We start from the raw sequence: 13619 nt of genomic DNA on the forward strand, positions 1-13619 counted from the left end.
AACATAAAAAGGTTTGTATGGCCGTATTGGTATTAACCAGCAGAATAAGGTTATTCTGTCGTTTTTACCACACGTTGAAAGCCGTAAAAACTAAACCCCAAAAACAATGGCGGAATTTTTTTTCTTCATTACACCCCACAAAGAATTTTTGCTTTAGTTTCCCAGTACATCATATGGTACAATAAATGGTGCCATTAAAAAAATAGAACTGGTGCTGCAAATATGTTGATGGAATACGAACAAAAGTTATGGCTTTTGGAAGCCGGGGAGGAAGAACAAAAATGACTGTGGTGGCAATGGGTAAAGGTTATGGCTTCACTATGTATATATGTGTGTATTAGGGATGCATTGAAACTTCGATACTGTTTCGATACCGTGCAGTCTCAAACGGTTTGATACCGTTATTTCATGTATTTTGGTACTAAGCTGTGCGGCCGCTCAGCTTAGTATAGTAAAACATGAATGTATGAGAGCGGGGCTGTGGCTGTGTAATACAGGCATTGCCCCGCTCCTGAGTACCGACAAGTGTGTGCGCGTGGTCGGCACGCTGTGATGTGGCCGGCACTGCACTAATGAGCGGTGGCACTGAAGACAAAACATGGCGGGCGCACTGCAAAACACACCCATGTTCTGTCTTCAGTGCCTGCTTCTCATCTCCGCCATTATTCCCCTGAATGATGCAAACAAAGCTGACCTCAGCATTCAGGGGAAACCGAGAAGGGGGGGGGGGGTTGCCCTTTAGATCGCGTCACAGGGAATTCCTGTGACACGATCGAGGGACATACCATATATGGGCAGACAGCACAGGGTCCATTGAAGGACCCCAGGGCTGTCTGACCATATTTCCTACTTAGGTATGTCCTAACAACTGCCTGTGTACTATCAGTGTATAGATATATGCCAGTACATTGAAGTTTAAAAATAAAAAAGTCAAAATTATAACTAAAAGTAATGTTAAATAAAAAAAACACACACACATTACAATAAACATTAAAATAAAAGTCTCAATACATAAAATATACACATATTCGGTATCGTCGCGACCGTAATAACACATTTATAGCGTCATTTAGGTTTACGCGGTTATAAAATAAAAATCTGCTTTCTTTCACTTAGGCTGGATTCACACGAACGTGTATTGCGTCCGTGCAGGCCGCGTGGTTTTCACGCGCCACGCACAGACCAATACAAGTCTATGGGGCAGTACAGACAGTCCGTGCTTTTTGCGCAGCGTTTGTCCACTGCGCAAAAAGCGCGACATGGTCAATATCTCGCACATCACGCACCCATTGAAGTCAATGGGTGCGTGAAAACCACGCAGGTTGCACGGAAGCACTTCCGTGCGAACTGCCTGTTTCGCGCAACAGCTGTCAAAAGGATGAATGTAAACAGAAAAGCACCACGTGCTTTTCTGTTTACAAACATCCGAATGGCGTGTCATAATGATGGCGGCTGCGCGAAAACCACGCAGCCGCGCATCATATGATGCTGCCTCACGGAGCAGGAAAGTGGCTTTTGCGCAGGCAAAACGCTGCGTGTTTTAAGTGCGCAAAAACGCCACGCACGTCTGAATCAGCCCTTAACGTGAGGCGCGAGGTGTGATGATGAATTTAACCTCCATGTGCCTCACATTAATAGTAATTAACCCCATCATGTACCTCATACATTAACTCAATGTTGTCCATTATGACTGAGGAACATGGGGTTAATTACTATTGATGTGAGGCACACGGAGGTTCAAAATTCATTACACCTCGCGCCTCACATCAGAAAATGGAAGAACTTTAATTTTTTTTATTACTGTTGGTAAAAGTATCGTTTTGGTATCGAGTATCGCAATACTACACAAAGTACCGGTGTCGAAGTCCAAATTCTGATATCGTGACATCCCTAGTGCGTATATAAAGAAATAAATAGATCTAATAATACACATGTACACACACATAGATACATAATCATTATATACACACACACACACACACACACACACACACACACACACACACACACACACACACACACACGTGGTGCCCCCCCCCCCCTGATATTAGCTCTTTACATACATTACATAGTATATTAGTAAATTGGAGAATGTCTATTCAGTAGTTTAAGGGTACGTCCACACGCGGCAGATTTGTTGCAGACATTTCTGTCCTGTTCATCTGAATGGGGCTTGCAGAAGTCCCTGCACATGCTGTACTTGTACAAAATAGATTTTTCCGTAAAATATCTGCAACTAATTTCCCATATGTAAATATAAAACTTAAAAAGGTGTTCTCCACCGTGGACCATCCCATTTTGTTAGAATGACCCCCATAAAAATAAGATCATCACAGGATGCAATCAGCTGTAATGTGCGGGGAATCCTGGCAAAAGGTGTTCAATTCCTCTGCAGCGCCACCACAGGGAAAATAAAGTATTACAAAGTTCCTATTAAAACCAATGAACGGTTTATGTAATGCACCGATGTACCGGGTCCTCCAGAGAGTGAGAGACTAATCGGTGAGTGTCCTGAATCCCCCCCCCCTCTCGTATTTATATAGAATAGGGTTTTGGGAAATGGGTTTTCTAAACCAGACAAGCCCATTAAGCTGTATTTATATAGTTCCAGAGACCCACTTGAAGGACTTGTCTACTTATTTAACCAAAGTGGAGCTGCACTTTAAATAAGAGACCTCATTTTCTTGTGAAAAAAATGAAAATTCCTAGCGAATGACGAGTCACGTTACATGAATACATTTGTGGAGATCAACTCTCTGGGCCGGCATAGTGTCTATCATGGACGTGACAGCTCCGTCCCGTGTCAGCTCATAGGGAAACCAATGACGAGAATCACTCATCACTACATCACTTTGCATTATTCCGTTTTTACTTCATGAACGTAAAAACAGCCCAAATAAATCAGAGGAACACTCAAGACATTGTTTCCAAGATGGCAGGTTTACCAAAACAGCATAAAACAAAATTAAAAAAATTGCTAAATTAAAAAGAATTTCCAGTTCCATCTGATAACAACAACAATGGTACAGGAATTATTCCTAAATTAAATTACATGCAAACACATTTAAAAAAAAAAAAAATTGGTTTAGCTAGATACTATTTTTATATTCTGAATTTTACTCCCATCATGCCTCAGGATGGAGGACAGTTTTTGCATACTTTTTACACTGGGAGGAGCTTTCTGCCATGCTCACTGTCGCCACATGCATTTTTTAGGCGCTTCCAAGAGGAGTGATCGGAAGGGAAGTGGCAAGTACTCAGCACAATTTAGGCTCTGTTCACATTGGTGCTGCGTTCCATCAAGATCCTGGTGTTTTTGACAAGAATAGCGTAGTCTGCAGTACTATTCTTGTCATAAAAAAAACATTGGAACCCTAATGGAAACCTGACAGACCCCATTATAAGTCAATAGTATCCGTCAGGATTTATTGGATTTCATTTGAAAATGGATCCTTCATATTGCAGAGCAGCCAATATAAATAGCTTTCTGGCCTGCTTGTCAGGGAAGGAGCAGAGCCTCTGCAGTAGCATGGCAGTATAGATGAGTAGACACCTACTTTCAGCTTGTTAGGATTGTAAAGCTGGATAGGAAACTAAAAAGGGAATACATGGTCAGCTGCCAGAGGGGGAAGGACCATGATTCTGTTCAAAGCCCCTCCCCCAGCAGCACAGATTAGAGGCAGCATCAAGGGGGACACAGGGAAGAAATTCTAGAAACACTGCAAATCACTCTAAGGCTGGGTTCACACGAGCATGGAGTTTGTGCGCACGCAAAAACACGGTGTTTTGCGTGCGCAAAAGCCACTTAACAGCTCCGTGTGGCTGCAGCATATGATGCGCGGCTGCGTGCTTTTCACGCAGCCGCCATCAAAATGACACTCCGTTTGGATGTTTGTAAACAGAAAAGCACGTGGTGCTTTTCTGTTTTCATTCATCCTTTTGACAGCTGTTGCGCGAATGACGCGCGTCCCACGGAAGTGCTTCCGTGCGGCATGCGTTGTTTTCACGCACCCATTGACTTCAATGGGTGCGTGATTCGCGCAAAACGCCCAGAGAACGGACATGTCGTGACTTTTTTTCAGCGGACTCACGCTGAGTTAAAATCACGGACATGTCCGCACGGCCCCATAGACTAATATAGGTCCGTGCAACGCGCGTGCAAATCACGCGCGTTGCACGGACGTTTTTCCCGTTCGTCTGAATAAAGCCTAAAACAGCTATTAACAACATTTCGCGAATTTTGGTATCAAATTGATTTAAGGGAGAATCCCTTCACCTACAAGAACTGCTACATTACTGCCCCCTATGGCAGGGGCGGTTTGTTTGCTCTAATGCCGGCTATGCCCTATGTATAAAATTATGTAAATGAGTGGCCGAGAGGATATTCTTAACGGAGAATAAGAAGAAGAATTAGAAAAAATTCAATGTAGAATTCACTCAATGGTAAATAGACGGCCCTGAAGGAATTCTTGGGAAGCCGATATTGTATTATAACAAGCCGATGAAAATGAAATTTAGATCCTTACGTCCCGGCTGAGTAATAATACGCTCTCTGTTACACAAACCGTACAGGCCAAAGCATCCTATAGAATATATGGCAATATACTATAAGAGAGACTGCAACCAAACAATGTATGTTCCATATCTTTACTGATACGGAACCCAAAATGTACTTAAGCGCCGTGTTTGATAAACTCTGGCTATATCGTCTAGAAATATAAATTGTACTATATATTTATTGTCTCTTTTGCGGTTTTCACTGCTTTTGACGTACACTTCTGTATTCTTTCAAAAAATAAAACAAAAATAAAAAATCGACATCTACATGGAAACCATCAACAAGCAGGTTGCCTCAGAACTAGACAAATCCCAGGAGCAAGGTACCCAACACACCTAGAAATATGCTAATGGTGTCTAACTTTTTGGGGTTTTCTGTTAATGTCTATGATAGTTTTTGGTCCCAGGCCACTATATATATATATATATATATATATATATAAAAAAAGTAAAATTGGCTCATGGATTCCAGTGATAGTTTTTTTTGGGGTTACCTGCTGATTATTGTAATTATAGTTTGTGTAGCTTAAAAGGGGATGTTTAGTTTGGAGAATCCGTTTTCATTTGTGATGTCTCATGTTGGGGAGTGGGGGATATCTTACTGGTGCCCCCCACCCCCAGATCAGCTGTAAACATCTGGGGAAGTGTCAGAATTTCTGCTGCAATGTGTAATGCACTGGGTCATCTGGAAAAAGACGCTCGGTTATGCGCGGTCTAACCAGATTCCCCTTTTAATGGACCAGTCGGCAGCCAGAGTTTATTAGGTTATTATGAGCCAGTCCCATTCTCAGCAGGATACCATAATGCACCCAAAATACTAACCACAAACACCTACTAAGACTGACAGATCCGTCAACGGCAGCTTGTTGACGGTTTCCAAGTAACAGCAGCACCCGATAAATCTCTTCGGCTCTATTTACACTACATTTTTTTAGGTTTCTGACACAAGTTCCAGTATTTTTGCGGTCAAAAAAAGTAGAGTAAAAGTAGCAATGCAGAACCAAGGGAATTGTAAGGTAGAGTTCACACTATCCGTTTTTTTGCAACGACTGGATGATACAGGAATGCAAATGAAATTCATAATACACAGATTTTAAGGGTCGTTCTTCAATAGGATAAATCGTGTGTGAAAAAATGCCCTGCAAAGAGATGGGGAAACAGGCCCCCGACCATAGTTATGCGATAGATAGAGGGTGTAATACCATAAACCAGCACCAGGGGGCACCAGTCTGATTCTTCTTATGGGGCCCCCTGTACTCTATGACCAAGAATAAATATGTGGCATGTATAGGACTTATGGATTGTGTTACTTACTGCGATAAGAGCCGAGTTTCTTTGTCCCAGTCCATTAGACGCTTGCTGGCCTCCATTAATGTCATTGCCGTCGTCACCGCGCAGTTGCGGCTGCTGATGGTGGCGGTAGTCGGGGGGTGCAGCACATGAGCTTTTGCTATGTTTGCTGCCTTTTCTAGAGCCCTGGCCATGCTGGACGAGGGTCAGCAGCTGCAGGGTGTTCTCCCGCTCTCGATCAGAACTTTCCGCCCTGCTGCGTTCATAGCGACCCTCGCAGTTCAGGTGATGTTGGCGACACACCGCTATTCGAGCCCGCAACCGCTCAACTATAGCGCTGTGCAATCGGGGAGCCACCGTACCACCGCCGAGCAGACCCACGTTAGATACTCCAATTGCGAGACTCCCCGCCGGGGCTTGAGGGGGGGCTGTTTCCCCCATTATTCCGGAGGCACGCTTTCCTGGGACTTGATTCGATTACAGATGGTTAATATTTTATCCTTATTGCAACATCAATGGAGGAGATGACAGACGGGAGACGTTCCGGGAAACGGATTTATCCAAAGTGATCGAGTCCTAAAAGGGAAAATAATTCAAAGGTATCACGAGAGGGTATACAGCACCCAAAAGTGGTCACCAATTCCCATCGACACCCCAAAAATAAAAAATATTATCGTTCAAAATTCTATCAGCCGTTTCAAAGTTATATCTGTTTCTAGAAAAGCTGGGTGACACCCAATATGGATCACAGGGATATGACCCAGCTTTCTTATACACCTGATGGGGTAATCTGCAGCCATAGAGGGGCAGGTTATAAATTAACCCTGCTGATTTGTAGTTCAGGGATCTGTAAAAGTCGGGTGACCATAGGAGTGGGCATGGCGGAATATTGGTTCTCACTCAGCTTTCCTTAAATCCTGAATGGCAAATGTGCAGTACAAGAGGAATGTATATACTTTTTTTTAGATTTGCCTTCACTCTGAGAAAGATGAGTGACAACCCTGGTAGGAGAAGTAATGGCAGCCATAGTGGTTGTCATCCAGCTTTCCCAGGATCAGATAAATCGGCAGATTATAACTGAATATATTTTTGATATAAGAGGACGAGTCAACAGTCCCATGGGCCAGAAAAATCTCCTTGGTCACTGGCGGTTATTGCCACACAATTACTAAAGAGCAATAATGCAAAAATTAAATTGATTTACAATGGGGAAATCCAACAAGGATTATTACCCAGCTTTTCCAGACTTCTGAATGGCACATCTGTCTAGTTATACAGGGATAGAACCACTCACTGCTTTATTCCTACCAGGCAGGCTCACCACTCAGAGCCTGGGAAAGCTGTGTGGCAATCCTGGCAGGACATGTAATAGCAGCGCTATTGGTTATCACCCAGCTTTCCCAGAATCAAATAGAACTAAGAATTACATCTACGTCATACGGAAACCAGCGGTTTTCTCAGGCCATGCTGAGACTTCTAGTTCCTAATAGTTGTACAAAACTAAAGCGCAGCAGGTTGCGAGATTAGTTTAGGAAGCGAGACAAAGTCATGAGCGACATCTTTGTGATCTGAGACACACAGATGTAGCAGAGCTGAGTTTGTCATTTAGAACAATTTGTGATCTCTCAACAAGTTCTCTATGTTTTTACATAGGACTGCATGTAAACCTGCAGGGAGTGATCACAGTGCAAAAAATAGATCAAGTTCAGCTCTGCTACATTGTAACAGGCAGATCAGTGAGCATGCCCAGCAGCCTTACCTTATCAAACTCCAGCCTGCACCCTCAGATGGGAGAAATCCATTCTTCAGGAACTGTGAAAGAGATTTTCCCAGGCTCTTGATCTCAGGCTCTTGTTCTTCTATCGAGTTCCTCCAAGTTTTAGGTAAAGTTCTCCCTGCCCTGATGCTCGCACACAGTGACCTCCTCTATGCACGAGCTGCACCTGGGAATGTAACAAGTATTTTTGTAACTTTTCTCGCTGCTTGTTGTCAGCCCCGCCGCTCATACTAACTCTTCCCTGCACTTTCCCAGTACAGAGACTTTCATTGTGTGAGTGAGACTGGGAAAGTGCAGGGATGTTCACACATTCTCTATTGCGGCATCTGGCGGATAAACTATATCATTGCAGCTCCTTTGATACTTGATTTGTATTCAGTAATGTATGAGAGAGCCCTCTGCTGGCTGTTAGTGAGAATGCAGTCTAAGGTCAATAGGAAGAACAACAAGAATGAAATATTTATACTACCCAAATCCTCCGACCAGTCACTGTTCACACTGTTCAGAATACACAACCTTAGGCCTCATGCACACAACCGCAGTGTTTTTTTACTGTCCGCAAATACATATTCGTAGTTATCTGCAAGTCACCTGCAAAGCCAGCACGCTGTCTTCAAATACGGTCCGCAGTGCATCCATATTTACGGATTGGCAAAAAAATGGGAGGCTACAAATGATGTCACCAACATGTCCCAACCCCTTGAAAAGGTCACTTGATCATTCAGGCGCCATTTTCTTGGGGAATCCCCTGCTGTCGCTTAGCAACACTAACGCAATTACGGATGGCTACAGGCGCACTTCTGTAGCGGTCTGCAATTTTGCACGCACCCATAGACTTCTATGGGCAAGTCCGTGCCGCAGTTGCGCACAGGTATAGAACATGTTCTATATTTTGCGGATCATTTCTACGACCGGACACACATCAGTAAATATACAGAAATGTGTCCGTGGCCTATAGAAATGAATGAGTCCGCAGATTATCCGCAATTACGCATAAAAACTATGGTCGTGCGCATGGGTTTTGCGGGCCGCAAAAGCACGGATCCGTTGTCAGTATTTGAGGAGTATGTGCCCGTGGAAAACCTTCCGCAGTCCCTCCGTGGTGTCATCAGTAATCACGTATCCGCAATATTTGCGGAAGGTTGAAAATTATGAATCTAGTTGCCCCAACCCCGAGGTGGTCACATGATCCAGCGCCATTTTAGTTGCATTTTTGCCTTGAGAGCTCTGTCTGATTCCTCCCCTGATCTAGCTGTGGTTTCTGACAATTCCTTGACTGCAAAGATGTCCAGCTTTCCTGTGGATGATGTTCTCCTGGATCGGCTCCTCTCTCGGCGATTTGGACGGCAAGCACCAATGCTGGACGAAGAACTGAAGAGAAGGAGGGGGAGGTGTTGGGTTCACCCCATTCTCTCCCAACGGACTAGGAACGATCATTTCCGCACCCTGTGCTCTGACCTACGGCAGCACCCGGACAAGTTTCACGGCTACCGTCGTCCGTCCATCGCTGCCTTTGATCGTCTGGCGGCGGACCTGCGTCCTGGACTCACATACAATTACGCTTATACTATATGTGCTATGGAGGCATCAGGAATGGGCAAAGGGGACAACAAGACTACTATCTGTTCCAGGGAGACATGGGGAAATGGTCAAAGGGGACGGTGAGTCATTTCTCTGGAGAGATGAACCGTCGCACGTTGGTGTCCGGAAATGTGAGTCCAGAGTCCAGTGACTACGTTAAACCCTTTAGGAGCCCAGACAAATGGAAAGGCTGAGAGCAGAGACCCTGTATAGAGCCACATGGGGTCCGTACAATTCCGTATTATGGACCTGTATACACAGTGTATGCCGCCATATAGCGCCTCCATGAGAATACCTCCGTAATATGGGCTATGTTAATTAGAATAAAAATTAGAGACACACAGGGGTACGGCCTGAGGCCATAGTAGTCTATGGGCCCCCGTATTGACGGATCCATATAACACAGATCTGTAATATGGCTGTATACATAAGCCCGAAGATACTTTTTGGGAGATTTAGCAAATCCAGTGCAAAGTGGAGTAGTTGTCCATGGCAACCTATCAGGTCACTGCTTTGAGTTTCCAAAAAGCCTCTAAAAAGATCAGCGCAGAAATCTGATTGGTTGCTTTTGCACCGGTTTTGATAAATTTACCCCCATTATACAGTCTTTAACTTTTTTTATTTTTAGGTAAACGTAGATGGAGAAACGCAGGAAAAAAAGGGAATCTGACGTTTGTCTCCACCATTCACCATAAATGTGATTCGATTATTGCACGCCTTGTTATATATTGTACGCTTGTTATATATAATGCCCTTTTGGCCTTGGTCTGGTCGGTATACATCTGGACTAGTGTAGTAGACTATGCTATTTCATACAAAGGAAAACCGTGGGAAAAATAAAAAAAATAAAAAAAAAAAAAATCGCTGCAGTATACGTTTTCTTTTTTAACATGGGAGCCTTTGGGTGACGTAGGCCGCTGTATGGAATACGTCACAGGCATCTGTTAACATATGTGTCAAGGGCTTTTCAATAGCAATTTCATGAGGTATCCGTTAAGTGGATGCCTTTATAGCCTACGGGTGACCAATAAGCCATAATGGTGTCGGTTTAATGTATACGTCATGAAAAGGGTCATGAAAGTTCCTGATGCATCTGTTTAACGGACACCATTATAGCCAATGGAGGCCACTGTGAGGCATTAGTCACAGCCTACGTTTATCGTATACGGTTAGGAGCATTTCCCGTCAAACGGAGGCAAATAAACGTGATGTGAATGGGACCTATGTTGTGGTGAACTGGTTAACGACAAGTGACTTGATGCTAAAAAAAAAAAAGCCAGGGAGAGAGGTGTCTGTTTAGGGAGTTACCCACTTAAAAAAAGATAGATAAGGGCCTGTTCACATCAGCGTTGGCTTTCCGTTCCGGGGGTCCGTCTGAGGTTTCCGTCGGATGAACCCCGCAACAGGAAAGTCAAACTGAAACCACAGCTTCCGTTTCCGTCACCATTAATATCACTGGTGACGCAAACATTGCTAATGGTTTCCGTTCGTCACCATTCCGGCAGGTTTCCTTTTTAACGACGGAATCAATAGCGCAGTCGACTGCTCTATTGATTCCGTCAGAAAACCGGAAACCTGCCGAAATGGTGACGAACGGAAACCATTAGCAATGTTTGCGTCACCAGTGATATTAATGAAACTGATACGGAAGCTGTGGTTTTAGTTTGACTTTCCATTGCGGGGTTCACCCGCTGATGTGAACAGGCCCTTACTTACCGGTAATTCGTTTTTCAAGAACCTATGACAGCACCCCTGGAGAGACATCCCATCCACTGGACAGGAAACCTGAGACTATAAAAAAGGGACACCCAGTCTTTAGGAAGAACTCAGGATGGGAATTTAGTTTATTTTATATACATATATATATTTATTTTTTTTGCGCCACCCAAGTGAAATTACCTCACACCTTCATATATACAATATTTACAAGGAATCCCTCTGTATTCATGTTGGCAATCTACCTTATAGGGGCTCTATATGCTACAAACAATAGGGAGGGTAACAGAGGGTTCTTGAAAAACGTAATCAATCTTTTACCCATTCACCCTTGACAGCACGCCTGGAGATGTACAATATAAATCAGTATTTAGGGTGGGACCACAGCTTGTAGTACCTTTTGTCACGTTGGGTATGTGGACCCACTGGGCCGTACCACCTTGGCGGTATGGCAGCTGGCCAACAAGACACAGGTCACAGTCTATAGTTTGTATAGTGTACCTGTGGTAGCTCAGACACTAGCAAGGCAGGCTCGGCTGGGACTAGGCACCAGGTAGGCACCGGGCGTGGAACACAGCACAGCACGACTTCAGCTCAACACGGCACTTGACCAGGATACAGGTTACAGGTAGCAGGAACGGAAAACACTGGGAACTGGAAAACACCTAGGAGACCATTTGCATAGACAGACTAGGATAATGACAACAAGGCTCAGGCATTGCAGGGAGGGGCACATCCCTTCTTATAGTCCAGGGTGCTCTGGGAGCAATCAACTCAATCTTCCACCTGTGTGCGACCTGGGTCTTTGTCTGGACTGAGCTCCGAGCGCACCCTGGTGGTCAATGTGGAACAGGATGGCCGCATGTGCAGACATCTCTGGAGAGAAGGGCGTCGACCGGATGGAAGGAGTTCGTGGTCAGCGACCACGGACGTTACAAAGGCCAAGTCAGAGGCTGTATGCAGTTGTAATCGGTAATGCTTGAGAAAGGTGTGAGGACTAGGTGGTATAGGACCCCCGTTTTTCTACACTGAATTAATCTCGTTGGGTCAGATAAATGTTGGCGTTGTCATAACCAAAGGGGGACCATGACACATTTATGGTGGGATTGCTCTTGTATCCAAACATTCTGGCGGGAAGTAGCTCAAACCATACATACAGTCTATCTTTAAATGCCCTTCTGGTGCTTCTTTGGGAACCTTCTGGAGTATTCACCCCCAAAAAACATGACCTTACCACTCATATGCTGACTGCAGCAAAACGGATTATTCCTCTTCACTGGAGATCTACATACACACCCGCTGTACAGGAATGGTTTGAAAAAATAAACTATATTTGTAGAATGGAAGAGTTACTTGGTTGGGAACTTAGGCGTCATGATCGATATCTGAAGACCTGGCCACCATGGTTAGATTTTAGAAAGACCCATGGAACATATTAATATCTGATGTATTTTCTAAAAGACAGAGGTTATTTTTTTATCTTCTTTTCATATTTTCTGACTAGTGTGGATGTCATTGTTTGTATATAGTTCATTTATGTAAATATTTCTTATTACACCTCAATATATAAGTCTGTTATATATGCTTGTTTCAGATGTGGCCTGCGCGCTAAACTCGCTATTCTTTGCCACATGTAAATGTCACATGTGAATGTTATGACTTTTCCTTGAATTTATGTGAAAAATTAATAAAAAAGAGATTTTCATGAAAAAGGTGGGAGGAGAGCTCCATGTAAGCAGCCTTGCATATCGGCTCTCTCTGCCCAGGAAGTGGACGCAGCTCTGGTGGCGTGAGCTCCGAATAACTCTGGCGGTTGGAGTTTCTGATTTATATAGGCTAACTGCATGGCCTGTTCAATCCACCTCGCTATAGCAGCTCTACTGGCTGCCGAACCTTTCTTAGGACCCTAAAACTGGACAAACACATTTTCTGAGGATCTTAGATCCTTGGTGATTTTTAGGTACTGGACTAGGCATCTCCTTACGTCTAGGCAGTTAAACTGTTGTTCCCTCTGATTTTTTGGGGAGTCGCAAAAGGAGGGAAGAATAATCTCTTGGTCTAAATGAAAGGGAGAGACCACTTTCGGAAGAAATGCTGGTAAGGTTTTTAGGACGACTCTATCCTCTAAGGCTGGGTTCACACGAGCACATTAACGTCCGTAATGGACGGACGTATTCTCGGCCGGAAGTCCCGGACCGAACTCAGTGCAGGGAGCCGGGCTCCTAGCATTGTTCTTATGTACGACGCTAGGAGTCCCTGCCTCTCCGTGGAACTACTGTCCCGTACTGAAAACATGATTACAGTACGGGATAGTTGTCCTGCAGAGAGGCAGGGACACCTAGCGTCGTACATAACTATGACGCTAGGAGCCCGGCTCCCTGCAGTGTGTTCGGTCCGGGACTTCCGGCCGAAATACGTCCGTCCATTACGGATGTTAATGTGCTCGTGTGAACCCAGCCTAATAGTGGAGGAGAGGCAGAAAGGCCCTGAATCTCGCTCACTCTACGGGCTGATGTAATGGCTAACAAGAATGTCATTTTTAAGTGTCAGAATTTTTATGGGTACAGAGTCTAGTGGTTAGAACGGTGGATTTGTCATAGCCTGGAGAACGATGTTTAGGTCCCAGGGAGGAACTGGTGATCTTATCTGGGGCTTAAAGAGGCTCTGTCACCACATTATAAGTGCACTGTCTCCTATA

At 44.3% G+C, this 13619-nt stretch overlaps 1 protein-coding gene across 1 annotated transcript in view; it reads right to left on the bottom strand.

The window, feature by feature from the left end:
• MAML2 (mastermind like transcriptional coactivator 2) overlaps positions 1 to 7860 on the bottom strand; it is a 156856-nt gene extending 148996 nt beyond the window's left edge. The window contains exons 1-2 of the mRNA XM_075851509.1: positions 7607 to 7860; positions 5872 to 6423 (exon numbers count right to left, since the gene is read on the bottom strand). Of these exons, the coding sequence (XP_075707624.1) occupies positions 5872 to 6288 (417 nt within the window). The 5' untranslated portion in view covers positions 6289 to 6423; positions 7607 to 7860. The remainder of the gene's footprint in view (positions 1 to 5871; positions 6424 to 7606) is intronic.
• Positions 7861 to 13619: the final 5759 nt, after the last annotated feature.

This window comes from Rhinoderma darwinii, chromosome 2 (genome assembly GCF_050947455.1).
Source record: "Rhinoderma darwinii isolate aRhiDar2 chromosome 2, aRhiDar2.hap1, whole genome shotgun sequence".
Classification (NCBI taxonomy): domain Eukaryota; kingdom Metazoa; phylum Chordata; class Amphibia; order Anura; family Rhinodermatidae; genus Rhinoderma; species Rhinoderma darwinii.